We start from the raw sequence: 26,492 nt of genomic DNA, 5'->3' as shown, positions 1-26,492 counted from the left end.
ACCAAGTCAGCCTGAGATACGTGTCTAGCTCAAGAATTGCCATCTGCGTGGGGGCAGATAGACCGACCCATAATATTTAGCTTAACAATTTTCCAACGTGTGGGGGCACGATTCACCGACCAAGAAGGACAGAATCGATGTATGTGAAGGGTTTTGAGACTTATTGAAATGGGGAGGCGCAGTTATTAAGGCGGAAAAAGAAGTGGAATCCAAGGAGATCAAGCTCAGCCCTTGATTTCCTAGTCACAATGAATGACATTGGAATCATCGTAATCTAATCCCACTTGCCGAAGATCCGCTCTAACTGTTTAAATTACGTGGCCTCAATTCGAGTATCATATGATCTCTGGATGATTGGGTATGAGCATATCTGTTATCAAAGACAAAAGTTGTTGATTTTGCAAGGATAAGTGAGTAGGATATGCAAGGAAAAGATAATCCCCACTTGCCACGCAACTGCAACTAGGAAGCCGACGTCTGACAAAGGCCAATGGCGCCAAGCGCCTTCTATTTTGAATTCGCTCAACTAGTTCTTACAAGAAAATTTTGGTTGAATAAACTAGCTGGCTTCAGGGATTGTGGGCATATAATAACATAAGTTTTAGGTAGTGTGTGGATGGAGTACTCTGGCTTGATGAATATGAGACTATTGAACCAGCACATGCCATAAGAGGGACCAAACTTGCATGTTTCAGAATTTATTTACACCATGCATGAAGGGTTGATGTTGCTTAATTGCGTGACAAACGTGACCATGAAACTCAATTATCCTAGCAATGAAAGAAATTTCAGTCAGATCACAATGGGTGTGCACTGCATTTTCCCAACCTAATATCTTGATCCCATTGTGAAAAGACCAGCAAAATCTGTTGTTTTGATTCATTTAGTAAATGCTACTCGAAGGAAAAGTCTCACTGATCCTTTTCAATTGAGGTGATTAATTGACAACGTAAAACTATGGTCCAACGTCAATTCTACAATCTCAAAACTTAATTAGGAATCAACAGCCAAAGACCCCAAGACATTAATATCTCTTGCATTGATCCGTTGTAGTCAGATTGGGTGTCCGGGTTGGCACGGTATCGATTGATGGCCCCAGCAAGGACTAAGGAGCTTCCATGGGCCATGATGGTACCCTTAAGATAGATCAGGTTACATCTACAAATTGATTCCTTGATTATTTGATTGAGCATGACTTATCTCTCCATATTAATCAAATTTAAATCACTTAGTTTATAATTATTGTAGGGATTTCTAGTAGTCAATCTCCATACCCATACATAACAAGGATCTCCCTTCGCTTCTACTATCCTTTTTCTGCAGTCTGCTGCCCCTCCTTCTTGTGGGATGAGCAGGAATGGTCGGTAGAGATCACTCTATAATAATATTGACTATTGACTTGAGAATCTATTGAAGAACTGTACTGCTGGGCTTCTAACCGTTACATGTGCGTCACGACATTCATCTTCTAATATATTGAATTCTCATAGTGGTACATACTTAATTAGAATATAGCTGTATAGTACTGAAATGTATTATTACTTATTAGAGTTAGGACCACTGCATTATGATCTCTTCTACCTTCCGCAAGCAACATAGCAGGCTTTATGCTTTATGCTTTATGATGTACTTTAATTTGTAATGAGTTGTCATCTTCATAATATCTTTCCAAAGCTATAATCTGAGAGGATCTCGGCCATGGTCTCCTCAAAGACGATGCATACCTACAAATATTTTTCATGAAACTCAATCACAGCATACCCATGATCTTCTCAAGGGGCTCTACACCATAGAAAAGTATTCAAAAGTAAGTTTGGATGTTTGGTAATCACACTACACCAAAATCTAATTATGATCTTTTCAAAGATTTGCAAATTCAATTATTGTTAATAATTGGCTTATGTATTTGAACCTTAATCTTCTCAAAGATACAGGTTGCATATAGAGCATACAATCATAGCAGGGAAAAAACCACCATACCATTAACAATTAAGCATAAGTACAAACTCCTCTGTTAGGTCCTCCTAACTTTACAAGATTGTCCAACTTGATTGTCCAAGAGATTGCTACTAAATATAGAATTACACTACTTGTACTCCAATTGGCTCGAGTCCGAGTTCTTTAATAGATGAGAAAGCACCAGAGAGTGATTGAATTTGTTCTTTCTATATACATGGAGGCATCTTTGAGCTTTCACTGATTTTTCAGTCAAATGAGGGTGGGGACCCTCCTAAAAAATAATGAAGAGAAAATCAATCAAGATTTTGGATTGATTAAGGATCCAAACTTCTAGCCGCAGAAATATGATAATGTACACACTCCCACTTGTTCATTCTGTCTCAACTTGTGGACAAAAATGCACTAATATTCAAGTCTATTCAATGGCAAGTTTGATCATTGTGTGTTCCAAGTTGCATTGTCAGATTATTCTTCTTTTAAGATGGGATGATTAGCTGTCTGAAAATTTCTGAAATTCGTTGATTAATGATATTTCATCTAAGTAAACCCCATGGTTTCTTCTGCAGACTAAAACTCGTGGACGAAAAATTCCAAACAGGCGGTGGGCCGTTGAAATTACATTGCAGGATTATTCTTTGTTTTAGGTATATGCTGATTAGCTGTTCCAAGTATTTAGAACAGGTTACCCGAATGGTTGGGAAGTGTTAGCTTGGCTGACAAGAATTGTATCCACCGGAAAAAATATGATTTAGTTTGGTAATGGAGGACAACAAACATGGCGCTAATCATGCATACAACTGATTCTTCAGATCTGCCCGGTGTCGTAGACTGGATGTTCAAACAAAATTTCTTCATTCTAGACATGGAAAACATTATTTAACTACTAGGAAAACAGTATATTCCCATGATCCAAACACTTCTGCCTCTTCTGCTGCATTGCTATTAATTACTCAAGCCTTGCGTATTGACGAGAGGTGGTGAATCATGAATGTCACAGGTGTTATTTCAACAGATTAACCTTAATGTTTATTATCATGCATTATTTTGAGGTTGTAGAAAGGAAGAAAACAACCTGCAAAAGCACTTTTGCAGCATTTGACAAGTCCATATTGTGAACTAAAAGTGTTTAAAACATTGTAGATAGATTATCCATATTGTTCGAACATGGAAAACCACTTGTTTCTTTTTTTCATTGCCCAGCATCTTAATTGCACAAGGATGATCCACCCTAAACTCTGATGAAACTCAATAAGAAATTTGAGTAAACCCTGATAAGTATGAGAACAGACGATGCATAGCCATTCACTGGATGATCCTGACAGACCCTTATGATCAGGTTTGAAGTTTTGGAGATATTTCGAGTGGCCGGGGTTTTGGCAATGGCCTAGAGAACGGATTGATCTTCACTACTTTGGGAAAAGGGTTTAGCAATATTGCGAGGTAACTAGAGAAAAAGTTTTATGCTAGATGAATAGTGCAGTATTGTTGTTGTCTGTCGGCAGTATGTGTTCTTTCATCAAATATTTAGGGATTAATATCTGAATTGTGAATTTTACGTATGATAATACTTAGATTAGAGGTTCAGAAAATGCACTTGCTGGAAATTATAGATGCTGCTAAGTCAAATCCAACAACTTCATGATGATGATTTTGGGCCACCATTCCACCAGGCTTGGGCTTGGCACGGAATCATGTAGCCTTATACCAAAGAAAAGCGTTCATAATTTGGTTTGGACTGGGCCTCAGGATGAGGTTGGTTGGTCCATCTATGCAGATCCTTGTGGATGGCAACATTCTGGTTTAGATTGGGCCTTTGGGATTAACCCCTTCACCGTCACTCTGGTCGGAGCTTGGGTTCGTTTGGTTGTTGACAAACCATGGGAAAAGCAATGAAAACGTGGCATCTCGTGATAGATTCGGTTCAACTGGGTGTTGATGAATCCGAGTGTTTTTTCTCTTTCATTCATCATTGATTTTCGAGAACCACATAGAAGATCTGGGTTTTGTGTGCGTAAACTTGATTCATACCATTAGAAAAACGTAAGCGAGAAGAATGGAGAATCCAAAAGGAACCAAGGAAATGTCTTAAATAAACCAAAGAAAACAAATAAACCAAAATCAAAGTGAGGAAAAGGAAAAAGAAGCATAAGCAAATAGGTGGGCTGGTCGGCAAAAGCACAAGCCAAAACACCAAACAGTGGAAGTAAAAAAAAAAAAAAAAAAAATCTCAATTACTGATCAATATTTTAAACCTATACATTTTTCTTTCTTTTAAGTTTATGATTTTTTTTTCAATCTCTCAATTTTTTAAATTATACATTTTCCTTTCATGTTTCTAATTTTTATTTTGCAAAAGGAAACTTTGTTTTTGAATTTTTTTTTTCTTATTGAATCAACTAGTTGCTAGCATCAAGATTTTTACGGTTTGTTTAACATTGATTTTAGAAAGTGTTTAAAGAAAAAAAAAATCATTAAACATTTGATAAAATTTTGAAAGGTTACTTATAATATTTTTTAAAAAACAATTTATAAGTAATTATTTTAAAAATATTTTTATTAAAAACACTTTCGAACACATTTTTATTCATCACGGAGAATATTAAAGCAAGTTTTCTTCAAATAACCAAAATATTTATTGGGTTTCATTTTTTTTTTCCTTTTATTGACAAATAGACATGTGATAATTGGATTAAAAATCAATGATTTGAGTATTACTATAAGCCTACAAGTAATTTTAGCGTTAGTGGTAATAATTATGGTTAGGTGCTGCTAATTTTAGCGTAGCCTATAATAATAAATTCTTTGGTTATATACCATTCTATTTTGAGAGGGCAGAGATTGAGATGTGTGAGGGTAAAAAGTTGAGATGAGAGACAATAGAATGGATATGTAAATTGAGAATTTAAAAATACACAAGTTTTTATATATATATTTTAATTTATTGAGAGACTTTCTCCTTCTTTTCTTTTGACCTTTTCATATGAATCATTTGATACCAATTTTTATTTTTTATTTTTTATTTTATTTTATTTTATTTTTTACTATTGAAAGAAATTAAAACAATAACTTCTTTTGAGAACCACATTTGCTCTTTTTCAAAAGTGACATTCCTTACTTGTTGGTCTAGGCATTGTTTGAATGTCTTTCCACTAGCAAAGTTGCTTAGTGTAATTTAAGCTAACAGACACCAAAGCATCACTAATAAAATTTGAGCCTAACTGTTTAGGGAGATTGTTTATTTATTACCCTCACTTTATTCTACATAATTGTACCCATAACTTTATTCAATATATATATATATATATATATATATATATATATATATATAGTTGAGGTGCAATAATATCACTTTTAAATATGAAAATGTGATGTCCCACATCTGCATGGAGGGGTGTTTGTGATGTCCCACATCGGATAGGGGAGAATGTTCCTGGCGCTATATATGTAGAGGCTCATCTTAATCAAGTAGACGCGTTTTAAAGCCGTGAGGGTCCCCTTGGGTCCAAAGCGGACAATATCTATATGGTTGGGTATGAGCCATTACAAATGGTATCGGAGCCGATCCCCGACCTCGGTGTGGGGGTTTGTTTGGCTCCGTAAAGGGTGTTTATCTGTTTAGCCAAAACGTCGTGAGGGTCCCCTTGGGTCCAAAGCGGACAATATCTATATAGTTGGGTATGGGCCATTACAAATGGTATCAGAGCCGATCCCCGACTTCGGTGTGGGGGTTTGTTTGGCTCCGTAAAGGGTGTCTGCATGAGGGGTGTTTGTGATGTCTCACATCTGCATGGGGGGGGGGGGGGGCGGGGGGGTTTGTAATGTCCCACATCGGATATGGGAGAATGTTCATGACGCTATATATGTAGAGGCTCATCTTACTTAACCAAGTAGACGACTTTTAAAGCCGTGAAGGCCCCCTTGGGCCCAAAGCGGACAATATCTATATGGTTGGGTGTGAGTCGTTACAAAAAATGAATCATCATCCTGGTTTAAAATAAGATTGTTGGGTATGATGGTGAATACTATGAAAGGTTTGACCAATTCTCGTTAAACATCAATTAATATTTAGATGAGTTAATCAAAACTCGATTTAAGAATTGGTGTCAAAGTAATAAGGTATGATGTTCTTTTAAAAGAGACCTAATTGATTTTTAGATGAAATGATTAGAACTCGATTAAAAAATATATAAGATTTGAAATCATTTTTAAAAGAGAATTAATTTATTATATTATAAAAAAAACCATAAATATGAGATTTGAAATAATTTTATATTTCTTATATCTATTATTCACATTTAAAATTCAAAATCAAATTATTTCAAGTATTTCTCCATTTTCTCTAAATTTTTTTTCACATTTCTATTTATTTGTTTCTCAATGAGCAAAGACGAAATCATTTTCCAACACATTTTCTTATGCTACAAGTAAACCAATTAAAATATCATTATATCAAGTATTTATTGTAAAAATGAATCAAGCAGATAGAAATTTTATAAGCCATTCATCCTCTTATATGAAACAAAATACAAACGGAAAACATCATTGTATATGAAATATTCCACGTAACTTTTATTATGAAAAACAATAGGTGATTAATGGGAATTTGACGGACTTGCCATCGTGTTTCACAAGCAAATTTATTTTTACAAGTAAACATCATTACATGAATGTCAATATTAATATATTACTCATTGAAAAGAGAATTCATTCAAAACGGGGATTTTTAAAAACAATAAAAAAAACTAAAAAAAAAAACATTTGAGTGGTATGATTCTCAATTAAACCGTCTCAATTCGGTACTTGAAAAAAAATAGTTACTAAGATCGAGGATGACAATGGGTGGATTTGAGATTATCACTCTCATTCTGTTTATTTATTTTTATTTTCATCTCCATAAAAAAAAGTAAATAAATAAATAATTATATGTATATATAAAAAAAAATATAAGAAATTCTCGTACTCATCTTATATAATCTTGTTTTCAATTTTTTATTTTTAAAATTTTAAATTTTACTGAAAATAAATATAATTTATAATAAAAAAATATTATAAATATTTATAATATATTTTTATAAAAAATAATATTTTATTTATGTTATAAAAAAAATCAACAAAAATTTTAAATTATATATAATCAAATCGGGGTGGGATGGCAATCGAGCCCATCCCAGTTTTTTTAAAACTTCCAAGCCTACTCCAAATTCATTTATCTTTATTTCAAATATTTGTAGGAAAAATTTGCTTCATTACGATTCTTAATTAAGACTAGGGTGAAGCTTGTGTGAGAGATTTTATTAATATTTTTTTTTAATTTTCAAATCACTAGTAAAGATGGTAAGAATATGCGAAAGTACAGGAAGAGAATTAAGTAGCGTGGGAATATCCGAATATGACGAGGAGATTCTAAGTTGCGTAAGAAAAATTTGACCACTAGTACGGTAGTACCATTACAAGGTGGACGGTGGACGTGTCAGTGGTCCGAACGCAGGGATTCAGCGGAAAGCTGAAATTGTACGAGGATAATTACAAAAAATAATAATAAGGTAATGAGTTTCCCGAGAGGAACTCAAATTAACACACGGCACGTCTGCCCTCGCCATGACGTTTTCTACCCACTTTCCCCCCTCATTAATACCGACTCCCATTTTCAAGCCCGCCACAATCGCTGCGTCACCCTCCTCCTACTCCCCGCTTCTCCCCAAAATTCGTCCCTCTTCCTCTGTTCTTCGTTGTTCCTCCATCTCTGGTACATTTTCTATTGCTACTTTCACTTGATTTCTTTTTCTTCTTTCTTTTGTACTAGGAAAACAGATCAATTTTATAATTTTTTTGGATTACTTGGTTATGATTCGATATGGATGCGTGGCCGTGGCGTAATCTTCCCTTTGGATTGTTCTAGTAGATGCGGGTTGTGTCTGATCTTTCAATGTTGGATTTGATTTGTTGTGGTTTGTGGTGTTTCTGAATCTTGAAGCGTAAAATCTTTGAGATCTTGGTTCGTGAACTATTTGATGATTTTCTTCTTTTTCGAGGGTACTGTGACATATCATTATGATGCATAATTTGGGATTTTACTCCACCACACTGGGTTGATTTTGTTGAATATGGAGTAACCAATAGCCTCAACACCTCGGGTCCACCGGTTAACTAATCTATATATGTGAGACCACAATCGGGTTCCTATTTGAAATACTATTTCCTAGAAAGTTGATCTCTTTCCACCTATCAATATAATAGTTAACTGCCACTCTGTTGTATTGAATTATATTCCATCTTTCCACCTATTCTTGTTTCAAATGCTTAAAAGGCCCCAAACCCTATGAATCATGTCTTGACAGTACCAGGGTTTCTCTCATTGGTTCTAACTTCTAACCTTGTTCACATGTTTTTGTCATCAATTTTGTGGTCTACATTGATTGCTTTTAGGCACAATCCACAAGATGATACCTATCTAGAGAACTTGCTGGGGAAGGCTTTCTACTTTATAGCGTTGCGTAGTGGTTCTCTATGGCACAATTCTGGACACATAGTTATTACACTTTAACTAGATGACTTTTTTGTGATTCCTTATTTACTTAGCACACTCTTATCTGCTCTGCTAGTTGCCTTCTTTTGTAATTTGTACTTTTTGTTGTGGTTCTTGCAGATATGGATGCAACTGTAGGTCAAGGTCTTTACCCTTTGCACCGTTGTAAAACAATTCACTTGGTTAGTGCCAGTATCCCCGTTTTATTTTTCTATCGTGAAAAGAGCTAATGGCCTGTGAAAATGACTCTGCTACTTTGCATTTTAAAAGGCATTTAGGTCTTATTTGATATCGTTTGTACAGGTGAGGCATGCTCAAGGGATTCACAATGTAGAAGGAGAAAAGGATCATAGTGCATACTTATCCCAGGAACTATTTGATGCACATCTTACCCCGCTCGGTTGGCAGCAGGTAATGGCCAGATAAATATGGTCTGAGTTTATGTTCGTCTTGCCTGTAGTTTCAGGAAAAATTTACATTTTCAGTAAGATTTTGTGGAAACTCATAATTTTGCAATAGTTCTTTGGTATGGTTCTGCAATTGCAAATTCTTGGTTTTTTAAATGAAGAGAGCATGTTTAGTTGAGAATCAAATAAGGTCTTTGCCCTGGCCTTTCTTATTTGAGAATTTGACTACATGTTCTCTTTCCAAATCTAAAATGAAAGCTTTAGAATGATTTTGTGGTATTGTAACAGGTAGATAATCTGCACAAGCATGTTCAGGCATGTGGGCTTTTGAAGAAGGTTGAACTAGTTGTTGTTTCCCCTTTGCTGAGGTACTCTTTATGGAGATTCTTGCTCAAACTCTCATGATTTTCAATACACTTTTTCTATGAATTATTTACCAAGCCTTATTTTTCTGACCATCAGTTTTATTCGAAAATTGGAATATGTTCTCTTAGTATGGATCCAGGTCATCTTGTGAATTTTCTTTGTCCATGGAACATCAAGCTAATTTCCATCGAATGATTCTCGTTTACTTAAAACTTTGCACCTTTTATTTGTTTGAAACATTATATTATAGCCTATGGGTTGATAACTCATTGTTGCATTATAGGACCATGCAAACAGCAGCTGGAGTTTTTGGTGGCGAAAGCTACATAGATGGGATAGATGTAACTCCATTAATGGTGGCAAATGTTGGGAACAGTGAACGACCTGCAATTTCAAGTCTAAATCGCCCGCCATTTCTTGCATTAGAGCTTTGTCGAGAACATTTGGTATGTCTTTTGGTATCAATGAAGGGTACCTAAATTTGCACACTGTGGATACAAAGAGGGTTACTATAATCATTCTAAGAACATGCTCTTTATTAACATTATAAAAGCGATTTACGAAGAACTTTAACATGCTGAGATACCTAAAACACCTTGCGAACCTATATCAATGTTGCATAATTGCGTCTGAAACTGATGTATACCTTTCTCAACTTACCAAATTCTTTGGGCCATCATGAAAAAATGTTGGGAGTATACTGGTTAACTTGTCTTCTTGGTGCATTATTGATTGTTCTTTTATTATCATGAACATCCAAGTTTTCCTGAAGTTCAGATTCCTCAGAATTAAACTTTCTGCATTTATAAAACATACAAAAAGAAGTATGAATGCACTTACTGGATTTTACATGTCTATCCTGGCATTCCACGAAGGAACAATTGGAAAATTGTTTTCAGGCTTTTCCTTTTTGGTTAACATTTCAATTTTCTTGTTCCTCTTCGTTTTACTTTCTGCTACAGGGAGTTCACCCATGTGACAAGAGGAGAAGCATTCATGAGTATCGGCCTCTTTTTCCTGCAATTGATTTTTCACTGGTGAGTACGTTTACATAATTGGTTCTTAATTTCCTGTAGCTATTATCTTGGTTGGTAACCGCACTTGAACTGAAAGGGAGTTTTCCTATGGATAATGTTTGGATATTTGTCCAGATAGAAAGTGATGATGATATTTTGTGGACGGCGGATGTTCGAGAGAAGAATGAAGATGTCGCTTCTAGGGGAATGAAGTTTATGAATTGGTATGTGCCTTATGTCTTTTTACAAATATATAAATTTTCCTAACTGCGGCATTGGCTTGAATATCCTCAGAAAATCAGTGTGGCTTGCCCATCTGCAAGTTATTTGTTTAAGCTTCCATGGAAGCTAATTAGTTGAATAAATATATCTATGGAGCTTAATGGCTCAGGTTTCTTATGGCTTCACCAAAAAAATTCTAGTTTCACATGAGGTGATTGAACCCAAGATGCTGATAATGTGGATTCTTCACAGGTTATCCTAACTGGTGTATGCTTTTGTTTTAGGCATCATTGTGCTGTTGCCTCTTGCAAATTGTTCAGTGTGTGGTTTTCACCTTTACTTTGCAAGTATCATGATGACTTTTAATTAGTGGGCGCTCTGTTCTACCTGGAATTTGAAATAGTTTACTTGATTATGACTAATTCTACTGGGCAATCAGTCCTTATTTGTACAGTCAAATGCTAATGATAATGAAGTGGAATTAACTTTTTTAAACAGGACATCTAAATGCATCTTAGTAGCTATATCATGACTAACTCTCTAATCCACATGATTTGTAATTTCCATTGAATGCGATGTGTTTAGTTATTTACTGGCAAGTTTTTTTTTTTTTTTTTTATCCTTCTGCAGGCTTTGCACTCGGAAAGAGAAGGAGATAGCAGTTGTTTCTCATAGTGGGTTCTTGTTTCATGCTTTAAGTGCATTTGGGAATGATTGTAATCCATTAGTGAAGAGTGAGATATGCAAACAGTAAGTGTTTATTGACTTAATCATATTGAATTGTCAACTTAAAATACAAGCTGCTAGAGTTTTCTGATGTTCTGCTCACTAAATGTCCGGGCACAGAGACATTCCTGATTCAGTTTTTCATTCTTCTGAACTAATTGATGTTGTCTGTGATCTGCATATGCAGCTTTGCCAACTGTGAACTTCGTTCAATGGTCATAGTTGATAGGGGGTAAGCATGTCATGGCAAGATCTAGAGAATATGTTCCTTCTAATTCAAAATTGTGCTCATTTGATCTCTCTTCCGTGCAGTATGATAGGGTCAGATTCCTCAACGACTAACTATCCTGGAAAAATCCCCCATGGGCTTGATCTACCAAGTGATGTTGCAAATGACAAGCACCCAAAAGAGAAGGGAGTTCCTAATTAGGCACTATCCCAAGTGGTGAGCAAACGGGAATCTCAGATTGGTATTATGATGCTGAGAAGGATTTACTGAAGTGCATTTACTCAACATTTATTAGCTCTGTTGTGTGATTACTATATTCTTTTTTCTTCTCAAGGGGGATAAAAAATTCAAAGCCCATAAATTAAATTTAGGTGGCAATTCTTTTAGAGACGAAGGTATGGAGATATTCAATCTACTGAATTAGGCAAAATATCTATATGATTAAGTTCATGTTTATGTGTGGCTCATGAACAAATGGTGGCTGGTGTTCATTTATAAGTATCGTGTTCTGAATTTCTAAGTAATGTAAACTTCATCCTGAATAAAATTGCCTAGTTTTCACAGGAAAGGGATTCCTGGTTTTTTTTTTTTTTTTTTTCTTTCGTCTCTCTTCAGGTATAAAGGGTGGGGGAATATATGGGAGTGGTTTGGAACCATGCCCTCTTACCAAAACCCTAACCCATGCCTTCCAATGGTTGGATCAGATTCTGAATTCTGAATTGGTTGAGCTCGAAAAGACACAAGAGTTGAACGCATTGGAAATGCCATCATTGTTTCCAAAGCTGTTAATAATTTAATGTAGGGGACCGTATCTGAGCTCTGTGCCACAACAGGGGCTCTGGGGTAATGAACCTTTTTAGGGGGCAGGGAATAAACTAGGGACTTTACTACTCTTGGCATCTAAGAACCAATCGTAGAATTGACACCAATAGCTTGGTAGCGTAATGGGTTCATCCATCAGATTACCCTTTGGGAGTCTTGGGACAGATACTGGTCATAACACAATAAATGATGGTTGGTAGCTTCAAATTACCTTTTCACAGAAAATCTGCTAGATTGATAAATAGATGATGCAAGGGCATTGAAAGATCATCTTGGTAAAACTCAGTGACCAATCACCCAATTCAGCAACCAAGTTTTTGTTTTGATTTTGATCCTCAGATTTTTAAAGCATGCATAGGTTATCATTTCATAAAAAGATTAAGTAATAACCTAACAATGCCTGATAAAACACAATCGGCAGAGAGGAACTTAAATTGTTGAATCCCTACATGACCCAATCAATGGAGACAATTAAGAGAGCTATGAGATGCCCCCCACCTCTTGGATCTGTGTCCAGTAATCAAGACCCCATAAAAGATAAAAAGATGCCTACCATCAAGATCTTTAAGGTGCCAAATGGTGCCAATGGTGTCAATGGTGTTCAGGAATTGCTTTGCATGATCAGATAATCCTCTTAAACAGGGTGCAATCTAGGAATTACATATGCAACATTAGAAGGATTAGCCACAATCTCACATCTGAAATCAAGGCATTTCAAGATAAATGATAAACCTGGCACAAATTCAATATGAAAAATAATATACCTTTAGTGATATGATACTGTTTGTTACAATTAAAAGCAAAATCATCTATCTCCTACCATTCCCATCCCCCTCACCTGCAGAAAAATTTGGAATTCCAACGTTGAATTCATAAGACAAAAAAACTCATTATAACAATTGGAGACTTACTTCAACACCATAGTGTTTATAGACAAAGCTTCATTTAGTCAACTAAGATGCCCTGACAGCAAAGAGCACCCACCCTACAAAGATAGACAGGAAAACCAACAAAACAGCAACTATCATGGTCAAATCAGCAGATTTTGTAGGCTTCCGATTACTTTCTTCTCTTGTACCGGTTTCTCTTTTTTGTAAGGGATACTCAGAGCTGAATGCTGAATTGAAGGGAACTGCCACATCCAAGAAAGATTTAGTGGCCAGTGTAGGGGCTTCTATTTCTGGCTCCAAAAATGTTGAGGGATCAGTTGGAGCTTCCATGGACATCAGCTCAACACAGTGATCTTTCAGAACCTATGCAGGATGAGCAGCATGAATCAGAAAAGGATGAAGACTATTTATGAACCTTTCTTGTCCTTGTTACAGGTATTTAGCATTTCTTTATTCTTATGGAAGACAAGTTCAATATTTCTAAAATGTGATGTTCATTTAGTTGTTTCAATGCCACGACTAAAGAGAGTCATGCATAGAGTGTAAAATAAAATGGTGCTGGATCTATACCATGTGTTGCTCAAGAGTAAGTGTTATTTTTCCTTCTTAGACGTGTTTTCATTTGCATGCAAAGATTTTCATCTATCAAAACTTTATGAATCACATGATCACTGCAGTTGTTTGATAGTACTTGGACATGAACATGCGCATTTGCAAGTTGATTTGCTCAAATCAATTCATCCATGACTGAAATCTTAAATTAAAAAATCTCCGAAGTGACTTCATTTTAAGTAAAATCAACAAATTCTAAAGAACTACAGAAGGGCTCTTTTTTGTTTAAGAAAACAGGTGCAACTTTCACTAGATCATGCAGCATAATGGTAACTTAGTTGCACATTATCTTAGTGATCATTATTAATTTGGTCGGACATCCCCCCATGCCACCAATACACACATTTGCTGACAACTATTCCATTTCCATTATTAATCTTCTGTGTGTAACAGGAATTTTCTTGAGGTCAGAGTTATTGACTGGCATAAACTAAACTTGTGGCAATAATATTAGTAGTACATTCTTGCAACAGTAAAGAAACCATACAAACATGCAAGGACAACAAAATACAGGAGTCCCAAGAGTTTTTCTTTTACTTCTGATAATAAAAATACAATATAGAAGAAATAATGGATGCGCTAAAGTGCTGCTTGCTTTCTGTTCAATAAAACTACGGAACTATATATGTGCAAGGTTTACAAGAAACAAACCTCAACAGTGTCATATGGTTGTAGGTAGTCGCAGATATATGTACCTGCCAACCAAGGAACAAAAACTCTTCGAGGAAATGAAAGACACTGTTGTTTTCTGTTTTGAAACATATAATGAATCTAGTCAGTGGAAAGCTTGCACATCATGTTTGCTAGTTAGATATATAACAAGGAATGGTGCACATAATTTGTTAGCCATACATAATGTTTCAACTGAATCTTGTCTAATGGAAGAAAGATAAAGCTCAGAGGATATTCAAGATATGCAAGTAGAAGAAGTATGCAATGGAGTCATAACAAAAATTAATGACATCCAGTAAATGAAAACTTCTAACATAATTTACACCCTTTCTGCAGATCAATCACACATCCAATGTAAGGCTCATAAAATGCTGCCATTTCTTGGCTAATTTTAGCAGTAAAAGTGGCAGCCTGTTAAATTAGGAAACAGACCAGGTAACAGTACCCTAGATGGCAAACATAGTAGATAACATGGAAGAAAATGGGACAAATTAACCGTACCAAACACAGAGAAGGCAAAAATGCAATATGTCTCAAGCTACCAACACCGAAATGGGCAAATCCACCATATAATGGCATTTCCTGTTCAATAATAAGACATGATTTGCTGCTGTCAACAGAAGGTATACATTAACTGTCCTATTTCCTGGATCAATGAGGTTAATGGATAGCAAATGTTTGCCTAGACATCTCAGGCACCTTATGCTCCCAGTTCAACAGACAGCAGAAGAATGTAAAACTACAATTTTTTGGCAGCCAAGAACAGTGAAGCAGGTATCGAATGCAATGAATGGAAATTCATAAGCCCATTTTATTGTCAAGGGAAATGCCTACAGAGGTATCCATGCAGCATGGATCTTATAAATTTTGTATATGCAATTCAGAAACTCAAGCAATCCTATGGAGCTGCATTATGGTACTTTTTATTTTTTATTGTTGATAAGCAGGCAAGAAATTTTATAGATAAAGCAACAAAAAACTATACACCAACATACACAAGATGTATACAAGGGGTATTAAAAGGCTATGCCAGAGAGAGATATACAAAAAACTATTTCCTCCCTTCGTCAGCTTCCACCCAATCTACATGCTCAATCAAGGGCATTGAACCTTTTTCTATGTACATGCTAACCCATAACTCTAAACTCTCAAGGAAGAAACATTTTAGCAATAAGCAATTGAATTGACTACTCTTCACTTTTGAATGCTCATTGGTTTCTTTCCTTCCGAATTATCCAAAAAGTGTACAAAGAAGCGGCTCTCCACACCACCTTCTATTTTCTTCACATAAAGGAGTCATGTCATCCTAACAGAGTCTCTCTAACAGTTTAAGGAAGAACCCGCTCAATGTCAGACAACAAGAACAATAGATGCTATAAATACATCATGGAATTTGAAGAGCATTTAGTCATCTCAATGCAAGTAAGACAGATGATGATTTACCAAATTGCCCCTGTAGTCATTTGGAGAAAGAAAAAAGGAATAAAACTGCCCATGCATTGAGATGTAACACACAGGGGACAGGAAACTGCATCAATCGTATCAAGATTAGCTATAGAAGATGAGACTTTAAAGAAATGCTCAACGCAATTTTATAAGCAATTAAAAGTGGCATCTGATGCAACGACTCATTGACATAAAACACCAACTTTCATATATTTTTAAAATATAGTAAATCATGCATATACTAAAGCCAACCTCAATAAGTGCAAGACAAGCTGGGAAACAGGTTTTCCAGTGGATATCTCATCATTTGCTTCTTTGCAACCATCATCAGTTGGACCCACATCTCCATCTGCCTCATCACAGATAATATCGAGCCTACTTTGCAAACTCATAATGATATCCCCCTAACCACAGAAAAGTAACGCATGATTACATGACATCAAAAATATCCACAAGAGATCAACAAGAAAAATACTTCTGGAGACTTATCACTTGTAGTGGGGTTTTGGACTGGTGCAAGTGCAAAGCTAAGAGCTTTAAGCATGGTCATTCAATGGCTACCCAAAGCATGGACATCCATCAGTTAGGCTATTCAGATACTGTAAAAACCTTTGAATTTAAAGCCAACATACCAACAAGGCACACTAGTGAGATTTGCTGTATTAATTTTTACATTAGATTTTCAGTTCCATTCTCCTTCTCGAAATGGATCACAAGTTCTAATACAGGCTTGGTGCATTCTACGCCTAAATGGACCTTATTTCTTAAACCAGGCTGCAGAGTGCAAGCTCTCATTAACTAGATAAAATTCGGCATCGAATTTTTCAAAGAATGTTAATTTAATGGGACTGCTAAATATTTACGCAAGAATTTGTTGGATCTTATTTCTTCAACCAGGCTGCAGAGTGCAAGCTCATAGACTCAATACAATTCAGTAGCAGAACTTTTCAAAGAAAATTAATTTAATGAGGCTGCTAAATATTCAAGCAAGAATACATTTTCAAAATACAATCACAAGTTGTGCTGAAAATGATAACTATTTAATACCTTTATATCAACTAAAGCTTGTGAAATTGGTTCTTTTGGATTCAAGCATGCAAAAGAACACACAGAACCACTAAAGACGAGAATGCCAACAACTTCTTTTTGGCTGCATGCTTTACCAAATATAGATAAATAAATAAATGTTAGAATTAAAATCTTAGGAGCATTCAAATCAAATAAATTAATATGGTTTAGAATTAAAAAAGTGCCAACATACCTTCCACTGATGCATCTTTCATAAAAGGTAGAAGCAATTCAACTTCATGCAAACCATCCGATGAGCATGGTTCATCCCCAACCACCTAAACATGAGTAGAAAACAGGAAAACTCCTCATTCAAAACTGATGTAGATTATATTCCACTAAAAAAATACTATCTATGGAGGAACCATAATATGAGTCTCAAGTCTGCATTGATTAAGATAAGGGTTTCATTAACTTTTGATTTACTATATTACATTTATAACTGCATCTGTTGGACAGGACTTCTGTTACATGCACTTTGAGTACATGTTCTGTCCATCTAGCCCCTACAAACTAGGATGAGCATATGGCATAATTGCTGAAATATTTAAAGCCATGTGTCGCACAGTGGAGGGTGCACCGTCAACAATGGAACTGAAGTTCCAACTTTCATGTTTATAATACTACATCTAACATGGGTACTACAGTTTCAAATGTTTTCCTTCTTTTCTTTTTTTTTCTTTTTTTTTTTTTTAAATAGGCTAAAAGAATATATATTAACGACACCTAAGCAAGGCCACAACAAGGCACAGGCCAAGATGTTTATGTAACAAAGAATAGCATCCTGAAAAACTTCCAGCAACCTAGGACTCATTCCCCTTTGCTTCTGAACACACACCTAAAGGGCACACACTAGAGTAAGTTTGCCCCACAAATATGGCATCCAATACCCACAGATGTGACATCTTCTGTCTTACATGGTAACTCCACAAATTTTGAAATGTGCACATACCATAAACTGGGACTTCTCAATATTAGGAATACATCTGTATTACTCACATTTCTATCAATGAAAGACTCGAGTATACATATATCATCCAGCCAACCCACAGAATGTGGACAACTGGGTCCGCCCATTGCTTTCCATTATTTATCAGATAATTTTTTCAATGCCAATATGATTCTTCCATTCCATTCTATGCTCAAGATTTAATCAAGGCTTCCTCAGTACATGATAAGTGCAGTACATTTATTTTGGAGAAAAACATGGAATGCTGTCAGTCCTCCATTTCAACTACATCCTTCTCATTGTTTCTAATTTCTTGGAATAAGGGTAAGTTGAATACCATTGTTTTCAAGCCTATCTTGGAACCGTATGATACCACCTACGAGAGAGTCCATACCTTGTAACATACAGTCACATAGTAATAAAACAATAGAAATTCTTAAATTCACATTTAGCATCATCATTCTCAGTAATAGGTATCACAAATTCCTTGTATGAAACCATTTAGCCATTACTGCCTGGAAACAAAATCAAGCTAACAGAAGACAAAATGCCTTCTTCACACTGACCACTCTATATAGAAAGACTGAGTACGTCACTTACATGCCAGGCAAATATGATGCGCACACACATTACAGAACTTCCTTTAATCACATGAAGAATTAATTGTCAGCAACTTTCTGAAAATCTCATATCAGTCAGTAATTTAGATGTTCTTAGTATGATTCATGAAATATTTGAAAATAATCAAGGTCCCTTGCAAATATGCAGCAAGCCAATTCAACTCATTTTACAGACAAAGCCAAACTTGAAGCAGAAATTTCATCCAACCAATTTTTTTTTATTATCAGAGAAATTTCATTCAACCAATTGGAGCACTTGCCTTATGAGGGGTTTATTATCTTTATTTTGTCCTGCCATGGACCATTGTGAAGAGAAGAGGGAATCACAGAGTATCCTCACTCCAGTATTCTTGAATATTTCCAAACCTAGATCCAGTCAAAACAATCCGACATGTGTCATGCTTGGTGTCAACCCATGCTTCTTGTTAAACCCATGAACATCAAGCCCACTCGTGTGTCTAGGAAACCCCATGTGCATTATCCAGACCATTGCTGGCGTCTCTAAAAAACTTAAGTGTCCCAAATCCCCTCTTGGCGCTTGTGCTTGTAACATTGCCTTGGTGCTAGGTCCTCTTCTTAACCAATGGTTTGTGTTGCTACGTTGGTCCATGTGTGTGCCAACTATGTTTGATCCTTCCAACTCAAGGCAACCAGGCTCATGTAGTGTGCCATAGCCGCACCCCATGTCATTCCGCCCATGGGTTGCACCACACACATGGCATTGTGCCCATGTGTGTGTACTAGCAAGGGTTACCACCACCCCTTGCTCATGTTCAAAGCCATCATACCGTGTGCCCTTAGTGTGGCCTAGCTTGTGCCATCGTCACCGCCTTTGTGTCAGTTACCCCTTCTCTAAAGAGAATTCTGAGTCATTCCTAAAGTAGCAGGAGGAGACATCATAGGTGCTTAGCCAAGCATAATGAATTTTCTAAAAAAATAGGAAATATGAAAAATAATTTTTCCACTTGGAAACTCCGTCTCAAAGCCTCCTCTTTGAAGGAAAAATACCAACCACCCAAAATTCCACAATTGAATTTTGGTCAAGTCGAGCCACCCACGTGGTGCCTTAGTGCCCCAGCCCACGTGCTGTATGCTGCCCCGCATGCTAGCAATGCATGTTGCACCCTCAAGCCCCCACCAAGCCTTAACATGATTCTTAGCAGCCTCAGTCATCACCTTACCTTGCTTAATAGGCACCCATGGATGCAGGGTACCACCACATGAGGCCTTGGTGGTCAAGGTGCTGACACTATGCCATACCATGCAATATTCTTATGAGTAAAACCTCAGCTGGAAAAGATGCACTTGTAACCCATTATAACATCTCTGAAACTAATAGAAACTAGTGTCTTTTTCAAGTTTAAAAACTTGAATAAGCAGCATCGGCATGAGTAGTCAAAACATTTTTTGCAGATGTTTGAGGAATCAACAGTGCGAGAGTTAATGAAACTCACCAAAAAGCAAACAGAAATATATTTTGGAGAGCAGTATGGCAGAGTACTATCTTACCAAACATCCATCAATCATGGCCTTTGCACCTCTTAGCTCCTTGGCATGAATTGATATCCCATACCGAAGAATATCTGTCAATGTTTTGGCATTTGATGCACTGTCATGATATATGGGCAATCTGAGAAAAAATAGTGTTGCTCATGAGACAGAATGACCTACAATGGTTGTTTGTGCTTCAGAAATATTAAGCAAATTAATTATCAAAGAACCATAAAGAATATTTTATGTTGCCATTATTAATTCCACTAAATTTTAACAATGAATATATAATATATTTTTTTTTTTGATAAGTGAAGAAGAGTATCTGTATTAAAAAGAGATGTTAAAATAGCAGCCCGTGATATACAAAAAAGATACACTTACCCCCTTACAGCTGAAACAAAAAACTGTCCAAAAGGATATACAAGAGACAACCCCTCCCTCAAACAAAGCCCACCCAATCAATGAAATCAATTAATGCCGAAGGACCCTTTTTTATAAACATCTTAGTCTCCGACCATAATAAGTGCACAAAAGAACCTTTTAACCTTTGGATGGACAACACATCATCTTCAAAAGTAATTCTATTTCTTGTCTTCCAAATTGTCTCAAAAATGTATAAGCGGCTTGCTCTCCAAACTTTTTTGTGCTTTTTACCCACAAAAAAAATCATTCCAACTCAAAAGGGTATCCCTAACTAAAGAAGGAAACACCTACAAAACTCCAAAAAGAGTCAAAAACATCTCCCACAAAACCTTTGTCTTTACACAATAAAGAAGTAAGTGATCTATGGATTCCTCATTCGTTTGACAAAGATAACACCTATTTGCTAAAGTCCAACCCCCCTTCTGGATTTGGTCCAAAGTTAAAGTTTTTCCCCATGAGGCCTCCCAAACAAAGAAGCTTACTTTTGGTTGCACACAGGAATTCCAGATGATCTTCATTGGGAAATAAACTGAAGAGTCCGACTTTAAGGTTTTGTAGAGAGACTTTATAGAGAATTTGCAGCTCTTCATTGTCGTCCATTGCACCCTATCCTCCTTTTCCATATTCACTCTCTTCCCACACAGACATAACAAAAGGCTTTCCACCTCATCCACCTCCCAATCATTGAAAGGTCTAGTGAAGCAAGGACTCCAACTCTCCCCACCTTCTGAGACATTCCAAACATCCTTCACCCAAGCCTTTTTGGAAGCAGCTAAAGCAAATAAAGAAGGGAAAGAATCACACAAAGGTGTATCCGCACACCACTTATCCCTTCAAAAACTCACCCTCAAAGAATAAATAAATATTAGTGTATAATTAGAACAGATTCAAACTTCTAATCTTTATGAACTCGAGATGCAAAGCTCAAAGCTCCATTTGGACAAATATTTTATCAATTGCTTAATATATTAAACATGATTTGCCCAAAAAGAGAGAAGAAGGGCCCCTCAAGGAAAAATTATACTTTTAGATAACCTGCATCAGCTTATGACACATTCAGGATAATAAACAAATCAATTTGGTATCCTCAAAGGTGGATAAGATACTGAAGGACTCCTAGTTTTTTAGATATTCAGTTGGATGTATTAGGTTGCATGGAAGAAAAGTGATAGCTTATGCAGTCTGTGCCTTCTTGATCCAATATAAAGCTAATCACAAGATACACATTTTATGTCGTTATCAAAGCTACAAAAGGGGATATTACTCAGAACTATTGGTTTTTTTTTTCTTTTTCTTTTTCTTTTTTTAATAAAAGAGAATCCAGCCTGACAGGAGCATTAACCTCAATTGTCAACAAAGCAAAGCAAACGTGGAGTAACACGGGCCCCTTCCTCTACCCCACACTACTTAAATGTCAGGGAGGCTTGAACTCACCAGTTAATTGCTGGATAGCACTACCACTGAGCTAGACCCAAGGAACATTACTCAGAACTATTGTTAAAAGCACAATAAAAGACTTCAGATATCATATTTCAATTGGTGTAATAAAGTAATTGGAGCCACCCACCCAACAAAAAAAGAGCATAAATATATGTGAATAGATACCTACAGTAGAGACACACATCAAACAGAAGTTTGTAAACAGAGATACAACACAGACAAGAATAACAACCAATCAAAATGTTACCTTATATCAAAGTTGTACATGCACCTAAATGTCTGAATGGAGCTTAAGACCCTTCCCATTTTGAAATCGCAAGGCCGTAGGCTGCTTGACGTGATATTTGAAGCCAACGTGCAATTTCGACATGTCCACCTACACATATTAAATTTTAGCCAGCATGTTGACAGAAGACAGGACAGAATTATTTGGATGGTACAATTCAGAAGAAAAAGGTCTAATTTTCTAGAAAAGAAAAAGTACTTCATTGGACTATAACAAATATGAATAAGCAGTCCCTCATCCCGATCAGTCTCCAGAATGGATGCAGCATCTGCAACTCCTTTTACAGTCTGCAAGAGTCATTAGGTTAATGGTAAATATGTCACTGTTTATACCATAAATATAGGTAGCTAGCTCATATTGAGGCTTTCCCATTAATGATTGTCTGTCTCATATGATCAAGGTCAGCCTAGGTAAGCTTTCTCAGGTAAAAGCTCATAATCAAGAAACCCCTACACTAGAAAAGTCAATAGCACAGGCTCAAGCTTGTTCAAGGCAAGCAGACTAGTTTTTTTTTTGTTTTTTTATTTTATGAGAATTAAAAATGCAAAAATATTTTCCCTCCATTTGGTGATTAAGAGAACTGAGGAAAATTAAATAAATAAATTATTAAATAAATCTTACCTTTGCATTGTATATTGTTTTGGTTTCTTAAGAGAAAAAGACCTCAATTGATTCAGATAGATTTACTGGGACTAATTCTAGGGAGATTTTCATTCACTTCAATCCATGCATATAAATAATCTAAGATCCAAAACTTTAGTTTCTTCTCTTTTGTGTACTTCTGAGCAACCAAAGAAGCATTAATCAATTTTCTTTTGATTTGCCTTGTCATAAGAAATCTTTTAATGGCACATGACAAACTATGGTGCGCTTTGGCCAGTTTAACATTTGTAGAAAGGATGCTGAGGCCCAAAATATTCACAACAAACCCAGATGACTGGACTATACTCCTTGTGCTTGCCATGCTGCATTACAGCCTCTCAATACATGGAAACCATGCAGTTCCAAAACAGTAATAAGATACTACATAGTGAATGCTGTGACCTGTATAAGTGCTTATGCCAGCATTGCAAAAGAACATGACGGGTAGATTAACAGACTTGAAATCTGAACAGTAAAGTCCATCAACAAGAAAACACAGGGAAATTAATGTGATAAAGCTGATCGAAATATGTTGCAGCCAAACATTTAGAAGCTGTGTCACATGCACAAATTCATATGCATAGAAGAGTTTAACATGTGTGCTCATGAGATAGAAGTTGAGTGAAAAATCATAAAATTATGTGTGGGGGAATTTTATAAAAAGGGAGTTGGGGGGAGGATAAAATTTCATCAACCAGTGTTCCTACTGGGCAAAAGTAGGCCAAATGGGACAGGCACAACATATCCAGTATAGTAGCCGTTCATTAATGAATTATCCTAGCCCTGTAATTGATATAAGGAGGATCAGCAGTCCTCACTACTTGCTCCTCATGGACCAACCTAAACTTACAACCATGCAAAACTCTAAACAACATAAGAAGAAAAGAAGTACCTGGCAAAGTATTATCGTTGAATTCTTGAAAGAGCTTTCACTGGCCCATATATAGATACCAATTACCTTCATTCCACCCACTAGCATTCTAGATACCTGAAAACACCAGAATCCCATGACTATACCCTCCAATACCAAGTGATCATTATATGCAGGAAGATGATAAATATCTGAAACTAGAAGTCATGCTAAATATATACAGCCCATTACGTGAGACATCAGTCACATCACAGCTACAATATCATTGAAAACAGTTGAAATTAAAGACAAAAACAAAAAAAAGAGTAGTGATCCATAAAAATAAAATTCATTGATTTTTTTTGTCAGAAACAACAATTTCATTGCATTGCATCCTAAGCACAAAGAAGGATGAGAAATCCTTCCAAAAAGTGTAAATTTCTCTAAACAAAGTATGATAAAACTGGCAGATAAGTGTATTCTAGTTCAACAAGTCTGCACACATCAAAATAATTAGAGCAATGCTAGCTACAATTCACAAAGGTATAAAATCTATTACAAAAAAAACCAAAAGTTCAACTCAACAATGAGGCCAAGAGAAGGAACATCCCAACTTCAAAGATACATTAATAAATAGGCACAACCACCCATCAAATATTTATTATCCTCTTTCTTCCTTGGTCGCCCATCATACAACAATGGATGGCATAGCTGATTTTATATTGCAAATTCTTGGGGTTTTTCATTAAGCTGAAGCTTAGCTTGTCTGGATCACAAATTTAGGATCCAATTTTCCAGCTTTACTTTCTCGAAGATTTGAAATTAGTAAATTCTATTCAAAGTTGAAGTGAGCCAGATTGTGAAATATAAAATCCCAAATCCCGAGTTCTATCCTTGATTTCCCCCCTTTTGTAACCAAATCTCATTAAACGATCAAACCTATTCATTCAAGTTCAACTTCAATATGGCCATAATTCTAGCAGTATAATGCCAAAGGGCAAGCATTACAAGTTCATCATAACGACAGTATTAAAGAGAACTGAAGATGAAAAACCATACCGAACAAACAAATTCACAAGTCTATGCATCAGACTAGATCGTTAACAAAACTGAAATTCGCAATATGAAATATGAAAAAAAAAATAAAAACCTGACGAGCGTGTTCAACAACCCAATCTTGATCGATAAGCAAAGAGGATGAGGAATCATGCAGAGATTTGGTCTTTGGCCCTTTCTTCTTCTTATCGTCTTTGGGGGCCTCAGAGAGGGAACAAGCAGGCTCTCCGGCATCGTTTGGCGGGGTAGGAACCAAGTCAAACACAAAACCACGGTCGATAGTGGAATTCAACTTGCCAATCACAAGACCCACCTGCCCAAACAAAACAAATCCTATTTCACAATCATCAAAGAAAACCAAGTAACAATAACAGAGATGGATGAACCACGGAAAAATGCCTGAGCGGGGATGGCCGATCGGCTGAGACGGTCCTCTGCAAATTTGAGTTGAGTCTCGTCTCCCACTACTGCTTTCACCATTGATTCACTCTCTCATCACCACATTCCAATCTAGACAAGGGTTTCTATCTGTGACTGCGAGTAACAACGTTGACGATTCACCGGACCATATCAGCATTGGCGGTTTTTATTACTTTAATGTTTTTTCTAAATAAAATTAAAAATTAAAAAAAAAAAAAGAAAAACAAAAGAAAAAAGAAAAAAGAAAAAATGTGTACGTTTCTAGTGAACCAACTTGAAAACATTTCAAGCTTTCAACCTTTGAAATGTTTTTTCCCTTTTTTTTTTTTTTTTTCTAAATACCTTGTTTAAATAAGTTGTACTCGTTAACAACCAAAGTTTGAATTAGAGGTAAAATACATCGGTACTATATATTGAAAACATCGAAAAAATATAGATCGATGGGTAAAAATTATTCAAAATTTATGAAAATATTTAAAAATCCTAAAAATATAATAAAATAAACGAAAATATAAATATTAAAGTTATTATGTAAATGTAATTCACATACAATTAATTTTTTTTAATATATTTATATTTATTTATTTTAAATTTTTAAAATATTTTTATTAAAATATGTTTTATTATATTTTAAATAAAAATTTTAATTAATTTATATAAAATATTTTATTTAAAATTTAATTTCTAAAATTTCATTACAAATTTGTTATGATAATTTTTTCTATTAATATTAATTTATTTAAATAATTAAAATCATTAATTATATTTTGTTGAGTAAAATTATATTTTTAATATTTTAAAATAAAAATATTTAAAATTAAAAGGATAAATAAAAAAATTAAGTGTGAAGTGATGGTAATTTTTTAAAATATGATTAATGAAATAAATATGAAAAATAATTAAAAATAACAGTATAATATAAAATAAAATGATAATATAAATTTAAAATAAAAGATAAATTAAAATTTGGATTAAAAAAAACTTTAAAAAAAGTCAGCGATTTTTTTAGACCGCCATTTGCCCACACCCGCGTGGCCTCCATTGCCGATTTTTCATCAATTTTTCACTCCCTAACCGAAATTTCACCTATATATATTGACGATTTTTTCTACATTTTACAGATTTTTCTCCTCAATGACCGATTTTGTTTTGGTCATCGCCAATGACTAATTTTTTATAGATATTTCGACGATAAAAAATGATTTTTCAAACCTTGGTAGCAACTAGCAATAAAACAGTTTGTTAATAATTTTGTATTTTTTTTTATAAAATGTTCTAAAAAATAATTGAAAATATCAACAATAGACTTTTGACAACTAAGAATAATTTGAGAAAAAAAAATGAGAATTAT

The 26,492-nt window shown here is 35.4% G+C and overlaps 2 protein-coding genes across 6 annotated transcripts; one reads left to right on the top strand and one right to left on the bottom strand.

Annotated features, from left to right (window-relative positions):
* Positions 1–7,557: 7,557 nt before the first annotated feature.
* On the top strand, positions 7,558–12,019 carry LOC117905913 (phosphoglycerate mutase-like protein). Of its 2 annotated transcripts, none has more exons than XM_034818786.1 (10): positions 7,558–7,705; positions 8,606–8,667; positions 8,789–8,896; positions 9,181–9,260; positions 9,542–9,704; positions 10,221–10,295; positions 10,410–10,498; positions 11,127–11,246; positions 11,410–11,454; positions 11,535–12,019. In XM_034818786.1, the coding sequence occupies exons 1-10, from the start codon at positions 7,558–7,560 to the stop codon at positions 11,650–11,652; spliced, it is 1,008 nt and encodes a 335-aa protein (XP_034674677.1). In that variant the 3' UTR covers positions 11,653–12,019. The 2 variants fall into 2 exon arrangements, with proteins under 2 accessions (XP_034674677.1, XP_034674678.1); XM_034818787.1 differs by lacking the exon at positions 7,558–7,705 and adding an exon at positions 8,361–8,488.
* Positions 12,020–13,000: 981 nt separating this feature from the next.
* Positions 13,001–25,289, bottom strand: LOC117905912 (protein odr-4 homolog). Of its 4 annotated transcripts, none has more exons than XM_034818783.1 (12): positions 25,121–25,289; positions 24,816–25,034; positions 23,708–23,803; positions 22,372–22,460; positions 22,135–22,263; positions 20,040–20,160; positions 17,155–17,239; positions 16,941–17,050; positions 16,146–16,297; positions 15,891–15,975; positions 14,471–14,523; positions 13,434–13,526 (listed from the first exon to the last, which is right to left on the bottom strand). In XM_034818783.1, the coding sequence occupies exons 1-12, from the start codon at positions 25,199–25,201 to the stop codon at positions 13,520–13,522; spliced, it is 1,227 nt and encodes a 408-aa protein (XP_034674674.1). In that variant the 5' UTR covers positions 25,202–25,289; the 3' UTR covers positions 13,434–13,519. The 4 variants fall into 4 exon arrangements, with proteins under 4 accessions (XP_034674672.1, XP_034674676.1, XP_034674674.1 ...); XM_034818782.1 differs by having other exon boundaries at positions 13,440–13,526; positions 14,427–14,523; XM_034818781.1 differs by lacking the exon at positions 15,891–15,975 and having other exon boundaries at positions 13,001–13,526; positions 14,427–14,523; positions 25,121–25,286.
* Positions 25,290–26,492: the final 1,203 nt, after the last annotated feature.

Source organism: Vitis riparia, chromosome 18 (assembly GCF_004353265.1).
Source record: "Vitis riparia cultivar Riparia Gloire de Montpellier isolate 1030 chromosome 18, EGFV_Vit.rip_1.0, whole genome shotgun sequence".
NCBI classification, from domain to species: domain Eukaryota; kingdom Viridiplantae; phylum Streptophyta; class Magnoliopsida; order Vitales; family Vitaceae; genus Vitis; species Vitis riparia.
Note: the sequence above shows the minus strand (reverse complement) of the source record. Positions and strands in the feature narration are given on the sequence as shown.

Excerpts from the sequence above, each read along its gene's own strand:
- LOC117905913 (XM_034818786.1), top strand. The coding sequence starts at position 7,558 with ATGACGTTTTCTACCCACTTTCCCCCCTCATTAATACCGACTCCCATT. Across the intron at positions 9,261-9,541 it reads GTTGTTTCCCCTTTGCTGAG|GACCATGCAAACAGCAGCTG; the intron begins GTACTCTTTATG and ends GTTGCATTATAG. Across the intron at positions 11,455-11,534 it reads ATGGTCATAGTTGATAGGGG|TATGATAGGGTCAGATTCCT; the intron begins GTAAGCATGTCA and ends TCTTCCGTGCAG.
- LOC117905912 (XM_034818781.1), bottom strand. The coding sequence starts at position 25,201 with ATGGTGAAAGCAGTAGTGGGAGACGAGACTCAACTCAAATTTGCAGAG. Across the intron at positions 23,804-24,815 it reads TTGTTGAACACGCTCGTCAG|GTATCTAGAATGCTAGTGGG; the intron begins GTTTTTATTTTT and ends TGGTGTTTTCAG. Across the intron at positions 13,527-14,426 it reads AACCATATGACACTGTTGAG|GTTCTGAAAGATCACTGTGT; the intron begins GTTTGTTTCTTG and ends CATCCTGCATAG.